Below are 25039 nucleotides of genomic sequence, written 5' to 3'. Positions count from 1 at the left end.
GTGAGAAGAGATGGTTGCTAATAGGAACCTGATGAAATGTGAATCACATGCAGTATTCTCTTCACCATAAGAAAGAATGCGAATATAAACATTTTGCCATGTATTCCTTCGTGTTTGCTGCTCTCTCATTTAATTCCTGTCTGCCTAATAAACTACGAAACTAGAGTGAGACAACAGCAAACGCGGAAGAATGTACATATCCTGTCATGTTTATATTCGTATTATTCTTATACCTAATAGTGATACAGTCAGAAGTGAAGCACGGCAAGATGACTCTAATTTCTGTGCGGAATTTGGTGTACTAAAGAAGCGGCCGCAAAGATTTTCAAACGGAGAAAAATTTTCGCCTAACTCTCGTTCAGAACATGTTCTATCATATGCAGTCTATTATTTGGTTCTTGTTAAACGTTATCAAAGAAAGCAGCAGTGTAAGTAACAACAAATAGCAGTCTTTTGCCATTGTTTCGCTAATGAGACGATTCCTCTCTCTCTCTCTCTCTCTCTCTCTCTCTTTTTTTTATTTATTGTAAGCGGCAGTAGCGATCACAAAAGCAAGCCATGCCGCGAGCGGCGACAGGCCGTAAACACACACTATCAGAATGCGACAAACAATACGTGACATAGTACAGTAATGCATTTTCAGCTTAGAGTGACATAGACATCTATAACAAAGAAAACGGCACTTATCAGATCAAAGCAAAATAAGCAATCAATTCAAACCAGACGAAGCAAGTGAAAAAGGAAGGGTACCCGTATAAATACGGACGGAGCGCCTGACGCATAGCAATGGCTGCTACCTGGTGAAGCTTAACTGCTAAGCTTACAACTCAAACCAAACTACTGTAGCTGTATCGTTATTCATTCGACCTAAATTGTGTCTTATATTACAATGGACCAACTTTGTTTCGATTTGGAGGTGCGGCGTAAAACTTTTCTCTCCCCTTGAATTTCGAGTCTCAAATTTCACGTGCGGCTTAGATTCGGGATTTTTTTTTTTTTTTTTTCTTTTATTTCGAGTCTCATTTTTCAGGTGCGGCTTAGATTCGAGTGCAACTTAGATTCGAGTGCGGCTTAGATTCGAGTAAATACGGTATATCTACATCTACATTTATACTCTGCAAGCCACCCAACGGTGTGTGGAGGAGGGCACTTTACGTGCCACTGTCATTACCTCCCTTTCCTGTTACAGTCGCGTATGGGTCGCGGGAAGGACTGCCGGAAAGCCTCTGTGCGTGCTCGAATCTCTCAAATTTTACATTTGTGATCTCGTCGGGAGTTATAAGTAGGGGGAAGCAATATATTTGATACCTCATCCAGAAATGCACCTTCTCGAAACCTGGACAGCATGCTACACCGGGATGCAGAGCGCCTCTCTTGCGGAGTCTGCCACTTGAGTTTGCTAAATATCTCCGTAACGCTATCACACTTACCAAATAACCCTGTGATGAAACACACCGCTCTTCTTTGGATCTTCTCTATCTCCTCTGTCAACCCGACCTGGTATGGATCCCACACTGATGAGCAATACTCAAGTATAGGTCGAACGAGTGTTTTGTAAGCCACCTCCTTTGTTGATGGACTACATTTTCTAAGGACTATCCCAGTGAATCTCAACCTGGCACCCGCCTTACCAACAATTAATTTTATATGATCATTCCACTTCAAATCGTTCCGTCACATACTCCCAGATATTTTATAGAAGTAACTGCTACCAGTGTTTGTTCCGCTATCATATAATCATACACTAAAGGATCCTTCTTTCTATGTATTCGCAATACATTACATTTGTCTATGTAAAGGGTCAGTTGCCACTCCCTGCACCAAGTGCCTATCTGCTGCTGATCTTCCTGCATTTCACTGCAATTTTCTAATGCTGCAACTTCTCTGTATACTACAGCATCATCCGTGAAAAGCCGCATGAAGCTTCTGACACTATCTACTAGGTCATTTACATATATTGTGAAAAGCAATGGTCCCATAACACTCCCCTGTGGCACGCCAGAGGTTACTTTAACGTCTGTAGACGTCTCTCCATTGAAAACAACATGCTGTGTTCTGTTTGCTAAAAACTCTTCAATTCAGCCACACAGCTGGTCTGATATTCCGTAGGCTATTACTTTGCTTATCAGGCGACAGTGCGGAACTGTATCGAACGCCTTCCGGAAGTCAAGGAAAGTAGCATCTACCTGGGAGCCTGTATCTAATATTTTCTGGGTCTCATGAATAAATAAAGCGAGTTGGGTCTCACATGATCGCTGTTCGTGGAATCCATGTTGATTCCTACAGAGTAGATTCTGGGTTTCCAGAAATGACATGATACGCGAGCAAAAAACATGTTCTAAAATTCTACAACAGATTGATGTCAGAGATGTAGGCCTATAGTTTTGCGCATCTGCTTGACGACCTTTCTTGAAAACTGGAACTACATGTACTCTTTTCCAATCATTTGGAACCTTCCGTTCCTCTAGATACTTGCAGTACACGGCTTTTAGAAGGGGGGCAAGTTCTTTCACGTCCTCTATGTAGAATAATGTTACTCAAATATACGTAGAGCAAAGAAATTTAATGTACAGTCCTCGTATGCCTCATTGTCTGTCACACGAAATAATGTTTCAAAACTGTGAATTTGGTCCAAAAATGCTGTAGATTAAATTATTCTTGTAGCTTCCAGACAAAGAGGCGACACTTCTCTTGTGTGGCGACTTCAACAGCACACCAGAATGTGGAGTCTATCAACTTATGACGCAGCAGGTGGTTACGGAAGATGCTGTCGACTGGTCAAGCAGTAAGTGATATTTCTTTTACGTATCTTGTAATTTTAACTTTAGTGGTAATGAATCTCTTTTGTAATAAGAAAATATGTAATATCTTTAAAGACAATTGCCTTGAGACTTAAATGAACTTGTGCGTGCTGTGTGCTTTCGTCTATACAGTGCAGTCTTGTATTGTTAGCTATTCCACTCATTTGTACAGATGAAGCAGAGGCTGTGAAGGGTGTTTGTTTGTCGCACAAATTCAACATTGCAAGTGCATGTGGGACACCAGATTTCACAAACTACACTGAAGGATTTGCTGGATGTTTAGATTATATATTCTTCCAGACAGATAACTTACAGGTGACACAGGTATGTAACTTAAACTAATGGATATAATTTAATGTTACTTTTAATTATTAACTAACTGTAGCAATATCAACGGAGAGGGTTTGGGGGAAAGGGTGGGGGGGTTGTCAGCTTTCTTTATGACCACAACAAATGAACTTAAAATAAAATCAAATTTTGTTAATCATTTTTTACTTTCAGTAACAACATGTTTTTAAAGATTTACGGATGTGTAACTAGGGTCCAGAACCTGAAAATATCTTTCAGCACTGTCATAGCAATACCAACACATTTTCAATTATGTATGCTACCAGCAAAGGAAGGAAGGGTTACATTATGACAGAAGAAGAAGAAGAAGAAGGAGTTACTAATTTTGTTAGTTGTTGTTGACTTAAACCACATATATGTTTTAAAAAGATGTTGTGAATAGTTATATGTATTATTGTTAATCAGATAATTTTAGGAAGTTTAACTGAAAAATTTAAAACAGTTAAAGGATCTGGTAGATGATGTCACTAAAACAATAAAAACTTTTTTGAAAATTTTAAAGTATAAAGTCCATGAATAGAGTACAATATTTACAAAAAGGTAGGCATGAAATAAACCCACCCACCACTGTGGTATTGTTAGGGTTAATACACTGCAAGATATTTTGCATTAAAGTTACAATAAGTTTCATTTTGCACTTAGTGGAATGTATTTGTGCATGACTTGAGCTGGCTTTCATTAAAAATATATACAGCAGTAACCTTTTGATGTAAAGCAGTGATTTGAGAGTAACATTGATGTTTTACTTACAGAATAATGATGAGGTGGGCAATAATAGATATTGATTTTACATTAAAACACAAGATAATGAGAGAGTTGGCACTGTGATGTGTTACACATTGCAAGACAGAAGTAAAGTATTTTAAACTTTCTGTCAAAACTGGGTTAATTGTGATGAATTACTACAAAAGTTGTGCGAGGAAATACAGATGAATGCTGCCTCATAAGAGGGTTATTGCTTTTTGTGGTAAGGGTGCACCACAGTGTGATTTTGAGCACTTTTATTCTAAGCCTGTCAATTACCTAATTGAATTTAAATAATTCAAAAACACAATAATAAAGTAATAATAATAATAATAATAATAATAATAATAATAATGACTCCCGTGGAGGCTCGGGAAAAGAATAGGCCTTCGGTATGTTCTGCCAGTCGTAAAAGGCGACGAAAAGAACAAACCACTAATAGGGCTAATCCTCCTTGTAGTGTGATTAGTTGGTTCAGGACTGAACTAATGAAGCCTCGGACAAGTGCTGTCATGGTCGGGGACGACGCTTGAACCCTATGCCCGTCCACAATGGTAACGACACTGCTAGCCACACGGAAAATGATTTAAATCCAAATAGAGGTGTTTTACAGGATATGCTTCCTGCAACCACTCTAGAAGGAAAACAAAGATAGAGGATGAGATGGTCAGATGAAGTTAACCGACACCTGATGTTCTGTTATTACCAAGCAACAAACTTAGGAACCAACACAACTGGATACAGATCACAAGTATACACAACATTTATTACCAGATACCCAGAATTAAAAGTTTTAACAGGACAACAACTAGCTGATCAGATTCGTGTAATAATAAAAAATAACAGGATACCACAGTCAGAATTAGAAAACATCAAACAAAAAGTACAACAAATACTGGAACAAAATAATGTGCAATCAGAAGAAGAAGAAGAAAATACAGTAATGGACTCAAACATCCCAGAGCAAACAAACAAAGAATAACACACATCAATTAAACAATCAGAGGAAAACGAAATCTTAAGACAGCCACCAGAACAAGCACAAATAGAACATGAAGTGACACACATGTTAGATATAGAAGAAAAATTTCAGTTGACATATATAGAATACAAAGACACAAATACAGACATTAGACCATTCATGCATAGACCATCAAATAACCCACAAGTCGAAACAACAATAACAACTATCAACACAATCATACACAACATAATAAATGAAAATACAACTATGGAAGAGTTACAGCTACTGGTTTATATAGGAGCACTCACTACACTAAATATACACACTAGACAGAGATCAGAACCAACCAACACACAGAAGAAACCCACAAAACCAGCATGGCAACACAGGCGATCAGAATATAAAAACTGAGAAAAGACATCGGACAGCTAACACAATTTATAAGAAATGAAATATCAGACAAAAAACGAAAAAGGTTAGGTAAAATCTCACAACAAGAAGCGATAGAGCAATTAGATGAAAAGAAGCAGAAATTACAAGCATTGGCCAAACAACTTAGAAGATACAAAAAAGGTGAAAATAGAAGGAAACAAAACCAAACATTCAACACAAACCAAAAGGAATTTTACCAGACAATAGATAACACACACATTAAAATAGACAATCCACCAAACATAATAGACATGGAACACTTCTGGAGTATCATATGGTCAAACCTGGTACAACATAACAGACACGCACGGTGGATACAAGCAGAAACAGAATCATACAAGATGATACCACAAATGCCTGAAGTGATAATTTTGCAACATGAAGTCACCCGAGCAATTAATTCTACACACAATTGGAAAGCCCCTGGAAATGATAAAATAGCAAATTTCTGGCTAAAGAAGTTCACCTCAACACATTCACATCTAACTAAATTATTTAACAATTACATTGCAGACCCATACACAGTCCCTGATACACTTACACAAGGAATAACTTATCTGAAACCTAAAGATCAAGCAGACACAGCAAACCCAGCAAAATATCGCCCCATAACATGCCTACCAACAATATACAAAATATTAACTTCAGTCATTACACAGAAATTAATGACACATACAGCACAGAACAAAATTATAAATGAAGAACAAAAAGGCCTTGTAAAGGAGCACGAGGATGTAAAGAGCAACTGATAATAGATATAGTGGTGACATATCAAGCTAAAACTAAACAAAGGTCGCTGCACTACGCATACATTGATTACCAAAAAGCTTTTGATAGTGTACCCCACTCATGGTTACTACAGATATTGGAAACATACAAAGTAGATCCTAAATTGATACAGTTCCTAAACATAGTAATGAAAAATTGGAAAACCACTTTTAATATCCAAACAAATTCAAATAATATCACATCACAGCCAATACAGATTAAATGTGGAATATACCAAGGAGACTCATTGAGTCCTTTTTGGTTCTGCCTTGCTCTGAACCCACTATCCAACATGCTAAATCAGGGTGTCTACGACCCGGGACAACCGGGAGATCCGGGAAAAACCCGGGATTTTTTTCATCCGGGAGAAAACCGGGAAAAACCCGGGATATTTTTAGAATTCCGGGAATTTTTCATTGTTTTAGTTTTCAGTTAAATTTTTGTAATTTTGACTAGTAAGAACCGACACACTAACAAAGGATATTACTGTATCCCGCTACTGCAGAATAATACTTCAACAATAAAACATAAACGAGAGAAAAAAACGAAAATAACTTAACTGCAAAGGAAATGCGCCATATACCAGGACGACATAAGTGCTCATGCAAGCGTCTGCCGATTGATAATGTGTCAAAGGCTTTAGGAAGACTATGCAGTGCTTCATAACAACAAATTGCCTCCAATGAGCGTGAAGTCGCAACTGTTTACATTCGATTGGTTTTAGCAGTTAACGCGCGGGCTCATGCGCATGCGAAGTAGAGTCACGTTTGAGTAGTAGATTCTCCCGCTTCTGTCAACAGGAATGTGGCTGTTAGCTGTGCAAGCAGTCGCAACAAGCAGCTAGATACTTCCGGGAAATGGGGGCGCCTAATTCATATTATTGAGGGGAAAAAAAACTTGTTTCACAAAGCACCTAGCATTCAGCGCACGTTTGCCTATCAATTAGTCATATGATTTTGAAACGCTTCTCTGTTGGTTTTTGAACACGTTTTAAGTTGATTTCTGAATGAATCATAAGCTGACTTTTGAATGCATGCATAGTGTACGTGATGTCTCTGTCAGGAGAATCCTCGTCGCATCTAGAAATAAACTTTCCACAGACAAAAGGGGACGGGGCTATACGCGCTGAGTGGAGTAAAGCCGAATGGATGAATGCCAGTCGCTGTTTGCTTATGTGGCTGATTGGGTGTGCGAATGATCAGCGTTGTTATAATTACTAGCGAAATCCATAGATTTATACTATCAGAATGGAAATAAACGACTGACAGGAATAACAGGTGAGAAATATTATGTATTATCTTCTCGGTGTGTCCAAGAAAATGAAGTTTTGACAGAAAATGTTTGGCCAGATCGCTACACTAGTAAGGACCAGTAGTACAGTCCCCGGCTACCAGCCGCTTAAGTTCTATTATGGAAGTAACATGGAAAACGTGTTGTACGAACACGTAACAACGCCTAACCGGAGAATAATTTCGGGAGAACTAAACCAGTGATTCTGGCAGGGTTAGTGAAGTTAATCGGCGAACAAATTTTGACAGTGGCAGCAATAGCTACAGAATTGGTGATGACAGAATTGTTTGTTAGAACGAGGACATCACACAAATTATGGAAGAATAAGACGATTCCAAATTTATAAAAAATTTCGTAATACTTGTTTTCGATCTCATGCTAGAGAAGCTGGTGCATATGAATGAAACGTGAAACTATTTCCTAACATAAAGGTTTTTGCTTGTAGTACGCCTAATAGGCATTTGATATTGATACTTATTGGATTATATTCTGTCGTGTTATAAAAATGACCATTTGTGCCAAAACAGTCTCGTTTATTTGGTGTGTTATAAAATTGCTGCCGTAATAGAAAGGCCTATTTTGTTTTATGTAGCAGACAGTGACAAAATAGACATAATCAGATCGAGAAACCACACCAGTCTTGCGTATTATTTGTATTAACAACTTTTTCAGTATTAGATAACTACATTTCGATTTTCCATGTAGCAAAACGTTTGACAAACTTTGATGAGGTAGAAGATTCTTTCACAGAAAAGAAAACACGCCATGTAAAGCTGTAGCAAGATTAGAGAGAAAAAATGCTAGGCGCTAAGGTTCGAAGAAATGTGTAATTTCTTGCTTATCTCTTGTCAGTACTGGTTTTATATATCCTATATTTAATTTTATGTCACACAAAACAGCAAGTTATTAACTAATGGGCAATGAAGAGTTCAGATTTTCCGAAGAGTTCTTGTTCTCTCGATTACAAATAATCCCATCCGCTATTAATTGCGAGATTTTTTTTAAGAGAGGCAGACTGCCAAACCGGCCGACTGGGAGCAGGAGAGGCACCACAGGACATTTCAATTTCCACTCTCCTGAATATAGTTTGGATGTGCAGTAGAAAAATGTTTTATGAAGAGGCATGGAACTGCACTTGGGCATACTTAAGACCAAATAATATGTCTTACATTTCCTCGAATACATACGTTTTATGTTTCAGACTTTTCAGAAAGATGTGCGCTACAAGATGAACATATTTTGAAAATTCGATTTTTTTTAGTATTGACCAGGTGAGGAAATGTCGTAGATCCGGGGCTGATGCGCAGAGCAATCTGAGCTATAGTGGGTAGTCTCCACGTGACCCGTGTTTACGTTCAGTTATTTTGCTGTTTCCCCTTCGTTTACTCTCACGTCAAATGAAAACAAAACGGATATCCGTGGCTGGGAGCTATCATGTGAATTAAAACACATTCACATAATTACTAAAGGTTGAAATATGTCACTAGTTTCAGATTTTACTTTATTTCCACCTTTCTTACAGTCAAGCATTAATCGCCTTGCGGAACAATGAAGTTATTTTTGTCTGTTTGCTAAAGAAATTTGACTTTTGCTAATCTTTTCCGCAGAGGCAGTCAATGTGTTTGAAACGAAATGTTTAATTCCACAGTACTGGGTAGTTTCAACTGTTCGCTGCATTTCAAGTGCACGTTTTCATTTTCTAGCACGTATGGCATTATGCCATAATAAAGAACCAAACATGATATAATACAGTACTGGTGCTCCAAGAAAATTTACATCCTGAAAACCACACTTAAAAGCTTAATATCAGGTCGGGGTCTACGGTACTTCATTGGGAATCTGGACATACGAGTGTGCCTTTAAGTATGCACTTTAAATGTGCACATTTTAATATGTTTCACGAAATTCCGATGCTCTTGCAGTATCATCTTTCATTGATGATCTTTTACACGTACGTACATACGGGCTTCCTACGTCATGATATCTACCCAAGCGCGGTGTCGCCTGTTACCTGAGCTCTCTGGCAACTGCTGAAACGAACCTATTTGTAACAGGTCGCGGGAAAATATTACGATTGGTGGTTTGAAAAGTGTTACTTTCAAAGTAAATATCCTTTTACGTAAGTTGAACTACGTACAAGAATGGATCGTGAATTTATTAAATCACAAAGCGTTTGACTCTCATTTAAAAATCAGGTGTCTGATGACGAGCCATTTAGAAGCATTTCGAACCCTCGAACCCTGAAGGTCAGACATTTATGTCATTATTAAAAATTTTACAGGCACGTTTGTGTGTAACGCGCACAAAAAAGATCAACAGTATATGCGAAAGCTTAGCTTCTCTTGCAGCTTGAGACCAATATTTTATGTGAAAGCTTTGCTTTTCCTGTAACAACACTATGTATATTAATTTAAACTATTAACTTTCCCTGTTTGGCGCGCTACTTAACACTGGTGTTGCTATTGGCTGACTACATCACGTGCCCCTTGCTCTGAATATCCTCTGTCATCGGCTGGCGAGATCACGTGACATGAGTTACGAACGGCTTACAAAATCGCATCGAAATCTCGGTTTCAATGGTTCGGAAAGTAACATGCGGTGTTTGGTGGATTTCCAATGTATGTTTTCGTAATACGAAAATACGCAGCGTACGTGTTGCTGTACATGGATGATCTAAAACTACTGGCAGCAACAAATCAACAACTCACCCAATTACTAAAGATAACAGAAGTATTCAGCAATGATATAAATATGGCTTTTGGAACAGACAAATGTAAGAAAAATAGCACAGTTAAGGGGAAAACACACTAAACAAGAAGATTACATATTGGATAACCACAGCGACTGCATAGAAGCGATGGAAAAAACAGATGCCTATAAATATCTAGGATACAGACAAAAAATAGGAATAGATAATACAAATATTAAAGAAGAACTAAAAGAAAAATATAGACAAAGACTAACAAAAATACTGAAAACAGAACTGACAGCAAGAAACAAGACAAAAGCTATAAATACTTACGCTATACCAATATTGACCTACTCATTTGGAGTAGTGAAATGGAGTAACACAGACCTAGAAGCACTCAATACACCTACACGGTCACAATGCCACAAATATAGAATACATCACATACATTCAGCAAACGAAAGATTCACATTAAGCAGAAAGGAAGGAGGAATAAATACATCGGCTGCGCCATTGCAATTTCATAACCACTTCTACAACCCTTTAGATCACGTAACATCAACAGATACGAAGAAAGTAAATTGGAAAAAGAAAACACTGCATGGCAAGCACCCGTGTCATCTAACACAGCCACACATCGATCAAGACGCATCCAACACATGGCTAAGAAAAGGCAATATATACAGTGAGACAGAAGGATTCATGATTGCAATACAGGACCAAACAATAAACACCAGATATTACAGCAAGCATATTATTAAAAATCCCAATACCACAACAGATAAATGCAGACTTTGCAAACAACAAATAGAAACAGTAGATCACATCACAAGCGGATGTACAATACTAACAAGTACAGAATACCCCAGAAGACATGACAATGTAGCAAAAATAATACATCAACAACTTGCCATACAATATAAACTAATAAAACAACACGTTCCCGCATACAAGTATGCACCACAAAATGTACTGGAGAATGATGAATACAAATTATACTGGAACAGAACCATTATAACAGATAAAACCACACCACATAACAAACCTGACATCATACTCACCAATAAAAAGAAGAAATTAACACAACTAATCAAAATATCCATACCCAATACAACAAATATACAGAAGAAAACAGGAGAAAAAATTGAAAAATACATCCAACTGGCTGAGGAAGTCAAGGACATGTGGCATCAGGATAAAGTGGACATTATACCAATCATACCATCAACTACAGGAGTCATACCACACAATATCCACCAGTACATCAACGCAATACAGCTACATCCAAACATATATATACAACTACAGAATTTTTTTTTTTTTTTTTTTTTTTTTTTTTTTTCTCCATACTCCGCAAGCCACCTGACGGTGTGTGGCGGAGGGTACCTTCAGTACCTCTATCGGTTCTCCCTTCTATTCCAGTCTCGTATTGTTCGTGGAAAGAAGGATTGTCGGTATGCCTCTGTGTGGGCTCTAATCTCTCTGATTTTATCCTCATGGTCTCTTCGCGAGATATACGTAGGAGGGAGCAATATACTGCTTGACTCTTCGGCGAAGGTATGTTCTCGAAACTTTGACAAAAGCCCGTACCGAGCTACTGAGCGTCTCTCCTGCAGAGTCTTCCACTGGAGTTTATCTATCATCTCCGTAACGCTTTCGCGATTACTAAATGATCCTGTAACGAAGCGCGCTGCTCTCCGTTGGATCTTCTCTATGTCTTGTATCAACCCTATCTGTAATTATTGATGTTGTTGTTGTGGTCTTCAGTCCTGAGACTGGTTTGATGCAGCTCTCCATGCTACTCTATCCTGTACAAGCTTCTTCATCTCCCAGTACCTACTGCAACCTACATCCTTCTGTATCAGTTCAGTGTATTCATCTCTTGGTCTCCCTCTACGATTTTTACCCTCCACGCTGCCCTCCAGTACTAAACTGGTGATCCCTTGATGCCTCAGAACATGTCCTACCAACTGATCCATTCTTCTAGTCAAGTTGTGCCACAAACTTCTCTTCTCCCCAATCCTATTCAATACTTCCTCATTACTTATGTGATCTACCCATCTAATCTTCAGCATTCTTCTGTAGCACCACAATTCGAGAGCTTCTATTCTCTTCTTATCTGGACTATTTATCGTCCATGTTTCACTTCCATACATGGCTACACTCCATACAAATACTTCCAGAAACAATTTCCTGACACTTAAACCTATACTCGATGTTAACAAATTTCTCTTCTTCAGAAATGCTTTCCTTGCCATTGCCAGTCTACATTTTATATCCTCTCTACTTCGACCATCATCAGTTATTTTACTCCCCAAATAGCAGAACTCCTTTACTACTTGAAGTGTCTCATTTCCTAATCTAATTCCCTCAGCATCACCCGACTTAATTCGACTACATTCCATTATCCTTGTTTTGCTTTTGTTGATGCTCATCTTATATCCTCCTTTCAAGACACTATCCATTCCGTTCAGCTGCTCTTCCAAGTCCTTTGCTGTCTCTGACAGAATTACAATGTCATCGGCGAACCTCAAAGTTTTTATTTCTTCTCCATGGATTTTAATGCCTACTCCGAACTTCTCTTTTGTTTCCTTTACCGCTTGCTCAATATACAGATTTAACAACATCGGGGAGAGGCTACAACCCTGTCTCACTCCCTTCCCAACCATTGCTTCCCTTTGATGTCCCTCGACTCTTATAACTGCCATCTGGTTTCTGTACAAATTGTAAATAGCTTTTCGCTCCCTGTATTTTACCCCTCCCACCTTCAGAATTTGAAAGAGAGTATTCCAGTCAACATTGTCAAAAGCTTTCTCTAAGTCTACAAATGCTAGGAACGTAGGTTTGTCTTTCCTTAATCTAGCTTCTAAGATAAGTCATAGGGTCAGTATTGCCTCACATGCTCCAATATTTCTACGGAATCCAAACTGATCTTCCCCGAGGTCGGCTTCTACTAGTTTTTCCATTCATCTGTAAAGAATTCGCATTAGTATTTTGTAGCTGTGACTTATTAAACTGATAGTTCGGTAATTTTCACATCTGTCAACACCTGCTTTCTTTGGGATTGGAATTATTATATTCTTCTTGAAGTCTGAGGGTATTCCGCCTGTCTCATACATCTTGCTCACCAGATGGTAGAGTTCTGTCAGGACTGGCTCTCCCAAGGCTGTCAGTAGTTCTAATGGAATGTTGTCTACTCCTGGAGCTTTGTTGCGACTCAGGTCTTTCAGTGCTCTGTCAAACTCTTCACACAGTATCATATCTTTCATTTCATCTTCATCTACATCCTCTGCCATTTCCATAATATTGTCCTCAAGAACATCGCCCTTGTATAGACCCTCTATATACTCCTTCCACCTTTCTGATTTCCCTTCTTTCCTTAGAACTGGGTTTCCATCTGAGCTCTTGATATTCATGCAAGTGGCTCTCTTTTCTCCAAAGGTCTCTTTAATGTCCCTGTAGGCAGTATCTATCTTACCCCTAGTGAGATAAGCCTCTACATCCTTACATTTGTCCTCTAGCCATCCCTGCTTAGCCATTTTGCACTTCCTGTCGATCTCATTTTTGAGACATTTGTGGTGTCACCGCCAGACACCACACTTGCTAGGTGGTAGCTTTAAATCGGCCGCGGTCCATTAGTACATGTCGGACCCGCGTGTCGCCACTGTCAGTAATTGCAGACCGAGGGCCACCACACGGCAGGTCTAGAGAGACGTACTAGCACTCGCCCCAGTTGTACGACGACTTTGCTAGCGACTACACTGACGAAGCCTTTCTCTCATTTGCCGAGAGATAGTTAGAATAGCCTTCAGCTAAGTCCATGGCTACGACCTGGCAAGGCGCCATTAACCATATCTAGAGAGAGTCTCACTTGTATCATCAAGAATGCTGTATACAAATGATGGATTTAAGTTAAGTATTCCAGCAGCTACGTACTTTTCTTTATAGCATTCATTACGTATCCTGTTTCAGACCTAGCGCCACCTGCGTGAGTTGGCGCGTGCATATCGGCCTCCTCTTGCCCCACAGTGTTGGCTCTTCTGCCAACACTACAACATTTGTATTCCTTTTTGCCTGCTTCATTTACTGCATTTTTATATTTTCTCCTTTCATCAATTAAATTCAATATTTCTTCTGTTACCCAAGGATTTCTACTAGCCCTCGTCTTTTTACCTACTTGCTCTTCTGCTGCCTTCACCACTTCATCCCTCAAAGCTGCCCATTCTTCTTCTACTGTATTTCTTTCCCCCATTCCTGTCAATTGTTCCCTTATGCTCTCCCTGAAACTCTGTACAACCTCTGGTTTAGTCAGTTTATCCAGGTCCCATCTCCTTAAATTCCCACCTTTTTGCAGTTTCTTCAGTTTTAATCTACAGTTCATAACCAATAGATTGTGGTCAGAGTCCACATCTGCCCCTGGACATGTCTTACAATTTAAAACTTGGTTCCTATATCTCTTGTCTTACCATTATATAATCTATCTGAAACCTGTCAGTATCTCCAGGCTTCTTCCCTGTATACAACCTTCTTTCATCATTCTTGAATCAAGTGTTAGCTATGATTAGGTTGTGCTCTGTGCAAAATTCTACCAGGCGGCTTCCTCTTTCGTTTCTTACCCCCAATCCATATTCACCTACTACTTTTCCTTCTCTCCCTTTTCCTACTGACGAATTTGTCACCCATAACTATTAGATTTTCATCTCCCGTCACTATCTGAATAATTTCTTTTATTTCATCATACATTTCTTCGATTTCTTCATCATCTGCAGAGCTAGTTGGCATATAAACTTGTACTACTGTGGTAGGCGTGGGCTTCGTATCTACCTTGGCCACAATAATGCGTTCACTATGCTGTTTGTAGTAGCTTACCCGCATTCCTATTTTCCTATTCATTATTAAACCTACTCCTGCGTTACCCCTATTTGATTTTGTGTTTATAACCCTGTAGTCACCTGACCAGAAGTCTTGTTCCTCCTGCCACCGAACTTCACTAATTCACACTATATCTAACTTTAACCGATCCATTTCCCTTTTTAAATTTTCTAACCTACCTGCCCGATTAAGGGATCTGACATTCCACGCTCCAATCCGTAGAACGCCAGTTTTCTTTCTCCTGATAACGACATCCTCTCGGGTAGTTCCCGCCTGGAGATCCGAATGGGGGATTATTTTACCTCCGGAATGTTTTACCCAAGAGGACGCCATCATCATTTAACCATACAGTAAAAGCTGCATGCCCTCGGGAAAAATTACAGTTGTAGTTTTCCCTTGCTTTCAGCCGTCCGCAGTACCAGCACAGCAAGGCCGTTTTGGTTAGTGTTACAAGGCCAGATCAGTCAATCATCCAGACTGTTGCCCCTGCAGCTACTGAAAAGGCTGCTGCCCCTCTTCAGGAACCACACATTTGTCTGGCCTCTCAATAGATACCCCTCCGTTGTGGTTGCACCTACGGTACGGCTATCTGTATCGCTTTGGCACGCGAGCCTCCCCACCAACGGCAAGGTCCATCGTTCATGGGGGTAGGAATTGATACATGTTCAATTACCCGAAAGTTCCTAAATGCAATGTATCATATACCGCACAGTTAAAAGGAAGTCACGCTTGATCAAGGTCCGCGTCACTTTCCATTTTTAACCAGACATAACGTCTGAGAAGGAAAGAAATAATATGATAATAATGTAACAAAATACACTCCTGGAAATGGAAAAAAGAACACATTGACACCGGTGTGTCAGACCCACCATACTTGCTCCAGACACTGCGAGAGGGCTGTACAAGCAATGATCACACGCACGGCACAGCGGACACACCAGGAACCGCAGTGTTGGTCGTCGAATGGCGCTAGCTGCGCAGCATTTGTGCACCGCCGCCGTCAGTGTCAGCCAGTTTGCCGTGGCATACGGAGCACCATCGCAGTCTTTAACACTGGTAGCATGCCGCGACAGCGTGGTTGTGAACCGTATGTGCAGTTGACGGACTTTGAGCGAGGGCGTATAGTGGGCATGCGGGAGGCTGGGTGGACGTACCGCCGAATTGCTCAACACGTGGGGCGTGAGGTCTCCACAGTACATCGATGTTGTCGCCAGTGGTCGGCGGAAGGTGCACGTGCCCGTCGACCTGGGACCGGACCGCAGCGATGTACGGATGCACGCCAAGACCGTAGGATCCTACGCAGTGCCGTAGGGGACCGCACCGCCACTTCCCAGCAAATTAGGGACACTGTTGCTCCTGGGGTATCGGCGAGGAACATTCGCAACCGTCTCCATGAAGCTGGGCTACGGTCCCGCACACCGTTAGGCCGTCTTCCGCTCAAGCCCCAACATCGTGCAGCCCGCCTCCAGTGGTGTCGCGACAGGCGTGAATGGAGGGACGAATGGAGACGTGTCGTCTTCAGCGATGAGAGTCGCTTCTGCCTTGGTGCCAATGATGCTCGTATGCGTGTTTGGCGCCGTGCAGGTGAGCGCCACAATCAGGACTCCATACGACCGAGGCACACAGGGCCAACACCCGGCATCATGGTGTGGGGAGCGATCTCCTACACTGGCCGTACACCACTGGTGATAGTCGAGGGGACACTGAATAGTGCACGGTACATCCAAACCGTCATCGAACCCATCGTTCTACCATTCCTAGACCGGCAAGGGAACTTGCTGTTCCAACAGGACAATGCACGTCCGCATGTATCCCGTGCCACCCAACGTGCTCTAGAAGGTGTAAGTCAACTACCCTGGCCAGCTAGATCTCCGGATCTGTCCCCCATTGCGCATGTTTGGGACTGTATGAAGCGTCGTCTCACGCGGTCTGCACGTCCAGCACGAACGCTGGTCCAACTGAGGCGCCAGGTGGAAATGGCATGGCAAGCCGTTCCACAGTACTACATCCAGCATCTCTACGATCGTCTCCATGGGAGAATAGCAGCCTGCATTGCTGCGAAAGGTGGATACACACTGTACCAGTGCCGACATTGTGCATGCTCTGTTGCCTGTGTCTATGTGCCTGTGGTTCTGTCAGTGTGATCATGTGATGTATCTGACCCCAGGAATGTGTCAATAAAGTTTCCCCTTCCTGGGACAATGAATTCACGGTGTTCTTATTTCAATTTTCAGGAGTGTATGTTCACAAATGTAATGTTTGCAGTATATACACTGCACTGTCTAATATTGAACAGTGTTAGCAGCATTCACCCAGGTGGCTGGAAGGAGATTTGATGGGTTGTCATTTTACCGACTGTAGCTTCTTGTCTGCCATTTGCAGTCACTTCTTCCAGTGATGACAATGCAGTGTCACAGTATGTCACTGTCTGTAGCTGCTTTATCTGTCAGTCACCCAGAATTCCCATATACTTTTGTACTCAGTGAAATATCTATTCCTTTTGGAGCATTATAGATGGACTGAAGTGGTTTCTCTGCTGGGCCATACAGCAGGTGGTTTGAAATGGACTTGTCAAGCCATGAGTAGACAAGGGACTTTGCAACTTGAATAATGTTCAGTTTGCTCCATGCCCTCAGGATTGCATATACCACACTTCATAGGTAGCGAATTCGTTAGCTAGCGTGGTGCTAAAAAAATAATCAGAGCATATTGCAAAACAGTCGAGGCCGTTCACTGAAACAAACTCATTTGTGGAGCCTGTTACATGTCAGTACTGATATAGGAAGCTACAAAATTATACTTCGTGTATTTTGTTAAATAAATATTTTTGGGCTCTCACAGGAGCTGATGTGGAATAAGGATTGAGATTTGATCCACTGGGGTCCTTTCAGGTGGACTGCAAGTGTCTTTTCTGCAGGTGCCACTTTTTTTAATGCAGTTTGCATGAAATGAGGATCAACTAAATGGAATACTAGCGAGTTCTTCCATAAGGCATATAAATTCTTGTTTGGTCCAATGAGAATTTGTGAGTATATATAGTTTATATAGTTTGGCAGATCACTAAAGGCTGGATGTGGAGTTGGGGCTGTAAGTACCGGGAACCATAGTTGATGGTTTTGAGACTTGTAATTATTTCCAGTCCATAAAGCTGGCACCAATAATTTATCTGGGACTGCAAGAAGACATTATAGCACTGAGGCAGAGTTAAAATGTCTGCTCCCCATGACCTGTAATTGAGCCATTTTAGGATTTGATTACATTTGTGGCCCTTGATTTTCAGTTACATTACATTTGATGACTAGGCGAATGGATGTGCAAACTTCCCTTGACCTTGCTACACACAAATCGATGGTGTGTCCAATTTTGGTGCAAATGAAGGACTCTGTTTTGCATGGGAAACATGCAGTTTTAAGCTCTTAGAAAGTTTCAAAACAGTATGGATTTTGTGTCTTGCCTGAACAGTTTCTTTCTTCTTTCTCTCTTTCTTGCCCCCCCCCCCCCCCTCCCACTCCCTTGCCAGCAAGTTTCACAGAGAAGCCAAACTTGATGCTTGCACTGCCTTGGGATAAGATAAGAATCTTTGTAACAAAATCCTTAAAATTTTCACAAGTTTTTTGTGAATAGCATATTTCACACCTGTTGAAGGTTCTAAGGACATCCTTTACATGCATTTGACTACAAATACCCATATATTCTTGTTTTACATGGCCAATCTTAATGCCAGAGAGTTTAGTATTAGAAACTAGAATATCTAAACATGATGTCAACTGTTTTTCAGCTGAAGAAAAACTGATAGTAACCAATGAGTGTAAACAAGAAAGCCCGTCTAAGCTTATACTCTAAAGGCAAACACTGTCTTATTTTGCCCAGTATTCCTAAAATGCATGTTTGCATTTCTTGTTACAGATGTAGAATGTCCAACTCTGATGGGCTATTTACATTCTTTAATGCTTCCTGAGTACTATCATCAAGATCAAACTTTCTTGCTGTAACTCTATTGTTTTCATCCATAAGGTATATTTTCCAAAAAGGAGGAATAGATTCTAAAACATACATGCAGCATCAGAGAAAGCTCAAAAGAGCAACATCAATATTCTCTACTCATCTGATTGAACAAAAATTTTTAGGGAAGATTGTACATTTAGAGCATTCTATGTATTTTGCTCTTCTAATAGGAGAATCTTTAAATAAAAAATAAATTGTCCTTAGAAAGGCAATAATGTTCCAGTTAGTTTTTGTTATGTCAGTGTCAGATGCTCCATTTACCACATGAAGCTCACAACTACCTATATTCAGACAACCTATCGCATTAAAAGATTCCTTAATATCTGCATTTAAATCTTTGAGTACTCTAAACTGTAGATACTTGTAAAATTTTATTCAGATTCTGCATTCCAACAAATCAACAGCAGAAGTGTGCTGAATAAACAAAGATGCTGTAACTTACCAAATGAGAAAGTGCTGGTATGTTGATAGACACAATAAAAAACACACACAAACACACACACAAATATTCAAGCTTTTGCAACCCAAGGTTGCTTCATCAGGAAAGAGGGAAGGAGAGGGAAAGACGAAAGGATATGGGTTTTAAGGGAGAGGGTAAGGAGTCATTCCAATCCCGGGAGCAGAAAGACGGGGAAAAAAGGACAGGTCTACACTCGCGTGCGCGCACGCGCATCACACACACACACACACACACACACACACACACATACAGACACAGGCAGACATATGTAAATGCAAGGAGCATATAAAGAAAGATGCTGTGACTGACCGAATGAGAAAGTGCTGGTAGATAGACACAATAAAAAACACACAAACACCCACACAACTTTCGCAACTATGTCTGCCTGTGTCTGTATATGTGAGGATGGATGCGTGTGTGTGTGCGCTCACGCGAGTGTCTACCTGTCCCCCCCCCCCCCCCCCCCCCCCCCCCTCCCCAAGGTAAGTCTTTCCGCTCCCGGGATTGGAATGACTCCTTACTCTCTCCCTTAAAACCCACATCCTTTCATCTTTTCCTCTCCTTCCCTCTTTCCTGAGAAGCAACCTTGGGTTGCAAAAGCTTGAAATTTGATTGTGTGTTTTTTATTGTGTCTATCTACCAGCGCTTTCTCGTTTGGTAAGTTATTGTTATATATATGCTGTAACTTACCAAACGAAACTGTTGGTATGTTGATAGAGACAATAAAAAAAACACACACACACATATATGAGATGATTCTGGATTTCAAAACTTGGCACTGATGTCCATGAGTGGTAAAAGAACATCTTGCTGACAATTATTTAAAGAGATGTCAGATGATCTTTCACAAAACCCAAAGAAATTCTGGTGGTATGTAATGACTGTTAGTGGCATCAAAGTTACTAGTGAATGAGACAGGAACTGAAATTGAGGGTAGCAAAGCAAAAACAGAAATGGTTAACTCTGTTTTCAAATGTTCCTTTACAAAGGAAAACCCAAGAGAATTGCCCCAATTTAATTCTTAGACCACTGAAAAGATGAGTGAAATAAGTATTAGTATCAGTGGTATTGAGAAACAGCTGAAATCGTTAAAACGGAACAAAGCTCCAGGGCCTGATGGAATCCCTGTCTCTGTATACTGAATTTGTGGCTGAGTTAGCCTCTCTTCTAATGATAATCCATCATGGATCCCCCATCCGAAAAACCATGCCCAGTAGTTGGAAGAAAACATGGGTCACACCCGTTTACAAGGAGGATAGTAGAAATGACTCACAAAACTATCATCAAATATCCTTGACATCGATCTGTTACACAATCTTAGAACATACTCTGAGCTCAAAGCTAATGAGGTGCCGCATCTCAGACAGGAATTCTGAAAACATTGATCACACAAAACCCAACTATCTCTTTTCTCTCGTGACATACTGTAAGTTTTGGATCAAAGCAGTCAGGTAGTATGCAGTATTTCTTGATTTCTAAAAAGCATTTGACTTAGCACCATATCTACACTTATTGTTGAAAGTGTGATCATATGGGGTGTCAAGCAAAATTTGTGACTGGATTGAGGATTTTTTGGTGGGGATGACGCAGCATGTTATCTTGAATGGAGAGTCGTCAGATGTAGGACTGACTTCGGGTGTGCCCCAGGGAAGTGTTCTGGGGCCTTTGCTGTTCATGTCTTATATCAATGACCATGTAAACAAAAATAATAGTAGCATCAGACTTATTGCAGATGATACAGTTATCTATCATGAACTATTGTGTGAAAGAAGCTGCACAAATATTCAGTCAGATCTTGGTGAAATTTCAAAGTGGTGCAAAGATTAGCAACTTGCTTTAAATGTTCATAAATGTAAAACTGTGCACTTCACAAAAAGGAAAAAAAAACATAATATCCTATGACTGATAGAATCGGCCAACTCATACAAATACCTGGTTGTAACACTTTGTAGGGATATGAAGTGGATTCTTCACATAAGCTCAGTTGTGGGTAGTGTAGTTGGTAGACTTTGATATATTGGTAATATATGGGAAAGGTTCGATCAGTCTACAAAGAAAATTGCTTAAGTCACATGTGTGACCAATTCTAAAATATTGCTCAAATGTGTGGGATCCATACCACATAGGACTAACAGAAGATAAGGGGATATTGAATGTACACAGAGAAATGTAGCATGAATGGTCACAGATTTCTTAGATCCGTGGGAAGGTGTCACAGAGATGATTAAGAAACTGAACTAGCAGACTTGAAGATAGATGTAAACTATCCCTAGATAGCCTACTTGAATAGTTTCAAGAACAGCTTTAAGTGGCGACTAGGAATATACTACAACCCCCTATGTATTGCTCACACAGGAATTGTGAGGGCAATGTAAGATTAGTTACAGCACACACACAGGCATTTAAGCAAATTACAGCATGCACAGAGGCATTTAATCAGTCATTCTTCCTGTACTCGGTATGTGAATGGAATGGGAAGAAACCCTAATAACAGGTACAGTGGGCTGCACCACTTCACTGTGGTTTGCAGATGTGAGCCCCTGCTAGTTTGAGCATTTGTGTTTGATAAGTAAATGAATTAAATGTTTCTACAATTGAAGTATACTGAAATAACAAAACTAAATTATTTTTATATGCAACAAGTTACATTGAATTACTGCGGGTGGATTCTACTCTTTTATTCACTTCGTGACTGTCGCTTGTCAAAAACATGTTGAGAGGCAAGGATTTCTTTTCCATTGTGTTTCTTCAAATGTATGTGGCTGGTAAGAGCTGCTTGCCCCATAGAAGAAATGTTTATTGAAGTATTGCACCATGTACACATAGCATCTGTGTTAACATTTCCTCTCTTGACCCACAGAAACTTGAATTCATAACAAGCTTGATATATAGTTGTTCCTTTTACTTTTCCCATGATGGTAATACAAAAATTGTCCATCTGTTATCATAAATCTGAACAATAACTCACATTGTGTACCAACCACTGAACTTCCATTAACATTCAGTGAGACCACCATGGCACCTGACCTGACTAAACAGAACAGAATGAAATACCTATATTTTGTTAGCTTTTATACTTATTTCATTAGATTACACTATAAAAATGTTATTTACAATATTTGATTATATGCATATCAGGTGTGTGAATCTGAGACATGTGCGCAGGTGCTCCAGTCCTGCTCATGCCCTGTTATCGACATCAAGGTCGGCTATACTTCGTCAGCCTTCGAAGCCGCGTTGCGAAGAGAAACAAAAACATGGAAGAAAATGTTTTGTTCCTGTTTTAACACTTACGGCTAGTGCGCACAAGTGATTTTTCTTACCGTGACTGTTTTGTCACTCTTGTCCAGTCTGTGGGTATATATGGAGAAGAGTGTGCATGTTACGTCGTAGCAATCAAGTGACACTTTTGTCCGCCAACTCGTGAACAGCCTGTGACAAGTTTGTCACTGCATTGCTAGGATTTGATAGCCACATGCATGGGTGACAAAATTAGCACTTTCCATGCATTCTTCACTCCCCATTGGTTGCTGACTGTCAGCACAGGGAGTCGTATGATTAAAACGAAGAATGCACTTTATTCTAGGAATTTGTTATGAATAAAGCTTGCTGGCGAATGTACTTCACCTGAGCCTGAATGGAAGAATATCAGAAAAATTAATAACTGCTTAATTATAAACCTCAAGATCTGTTTCTCAAAACAAAACTGCACGGGCGACCGTTAGTGAGCGGACAATGGTGTGTCGTATTTAACTGAAATTATCGCATGTTAGAAATCTGTAACAGTTCTGGTTTGGTGTAGATGAAAATGTGATGTGTTCTTAAGATGTAATTTGCGTTGTGTGTTCACCAAACTTCAATACCAAAAATGTTGCCAGTATGTCGAAAATTTGGTAACCTCATCAGAAAACGCATCTTCGTAAAGTGTCCGTAAATCATATTAATAATTTGTTGCCGCACATAAAACAAAAATCCAAACATAGTGCAACTCTTCCAAAACACATTGATGCCAATTCCATAACTGTACATTGAGTGAATTGAATGAAATATAAGATATAATAAGATTAACATGTGAAGTAATTCATCAAAACTTTTGACACTCATTCGAAAATATTGAAAAAATTCCTTTGGATGCTGTCAAAGTCTATGAAACATTGTATAAAACTTTCTACTTATTAGCCCACCACTCCAATGACGGTTACCCAGTATTAATTTATTTTTTTTATTTTTTCTATATTTTCTTTCACATCTCATGAGTTCGCAATAAAATGACCATCTCTCCCTAATCGATATGGAGTTGTGCTCCTAGATAGCTCATAGGTACCTGTCGTTCCCCATGGACTGGCTAAAATATGTGATGTTTTTGGAAGTTAAAACTCATGTGTACAAATATGTTGTTTGAATTTCACAATATTTTTAGGTTTATCGAACTTTCCACTTTAAATATGCATGTTTTGGTATTGCTAATGTTAAACCTGCCTACACAGATGAAACTTAAATTTAATAGTAATTATCACAGAAAAAAATTGAAAAGAAGTTTTAGTATTGAAATACATAGGCCAACATGTGATTTTTTATTTCATTTTATGCAAATTTTCCCCTACAGAAACTCACAAAACACAAGATCAAAGCAAAATTATGTATTCATAGAGCGCTATGACGTTATACAAATTGAAACATTGAGAGATACACAGTCCAGTGTTACATTCAATGGACTCGTATGCTCTGATTCAGTTCCTGATGTACCTGTCAAGAACCCTTCAGGAGAACACAATCTGTGAAAATAATATGATAAACGTATGCAGCAATTCATCTTTAAAAAGTATTACACTATTGCTATTTTCAGGTGACATTTAATCTGAATCATTGTCAGATGGTTCCTTTCCATCATCTTCAGACTCATCAAGGCTTCTTAAATGATTTGCTCCAAACTTTTCTGCTCTTTATTGCACATTTTTAAACAAAACCAATTCATAAAACATACAAAAATATTGACTTTATTGTTTATTACAGTAGAATAGAATGTTTTAAATTCCAGGACTTCGTTTGAATTTCCTGGTTCTCAAGGATATATCTCTCTCTCTCTCTGTGTGTGTGTGTGTGTGTGTGTGTGTGTGTGTGTGTGTGTGTGTGTGCTGGCAGTGGACGAGATTATGCTTGTCCTCACCCATCATTTATCTTATGGTGAGATGTCCAGTCATAATTTTTTGTGTGTTTTTCTTCTGTATGTAAGCAGATATGTATCAAAAATCTACAATTTTATATTCAATATGGTTTATCTTCTGTTTCCAGGTTGTTCCTTTACCTACTGAAGAGGAACTAAAACAGCACACTGCATTACCAAATGTTGTCTTTCCTTCAGATCACTTAGCACTAGTAGCTGATTTGAAATGGAAAGAGAGTTGATTAATGAGAAAATAAAGCACACAATGAATTATTGTAAGGAGTACTGTATTCTTATTTCATTCACTGAAATGTGACCATTTTCTCACAGATAATATGTAGAAAATGTTACAACCACTGGCCATCACAAGACTGAATGGCAACTGGCGACATTCAGGCACATGATGCACTAAGAAAAGTATATAAGCAGAGCAGAGACAAGTGGGTAATTATTCTATTGACTATGAGAGCTTCAAATTGGCAAAACCACAGACACAAGTGAC

General features: G+C 39.7%; 1 protein-coding gene across 1 annotated transcript in view; it reads left to right on the top strand.

The window, feature by feature from the left end:
* LOC126191224 (2',5'-phosphodiesterase 12) overlaps positions 1 to 24819 on the top strand; it is a 67844-nt gene extending 43025 nt beyond the window's left edge. The window contains exons 6-8 of the mRNA XM_049932026.1: positions 2665 to 2785; positions 2974 to 3125; positions 24666 to 24819. Of these exons, the coding sequence (XP_049787983.1) occupies positions 2665 to 2785; positions 2974 to 3125; positions 24666 to 24779 (387 nt within the window). The 3' untranslated portion in view covers positions 24780 to 24819. The remainder of the gene's footprint in view (positions 1 to 2664; positions 2786 to 2973; positions 3126 to 24665) is intronic.
* Positions 24820 to 25039: the final 220 nt, after the last annotated feature.

Source organism: Schistocerca cancellata, chromosome 6, assembly GCF_023864275.1.
Source record: "Schistocerca cancellata isolate TAMUIC-IGC-003103 chromosome 6, iqSchCanc2.1, whole genome shotgun sequence".
NCBI lineage: Eukaryota > Metazoa > Arthropoda > Insecta > Orthoptera > Acrididae > Schistocerca > Schistocerca cancellata.
This window is presented reverse-complemented; position numbering and strand designations above follow the sequence as displayed.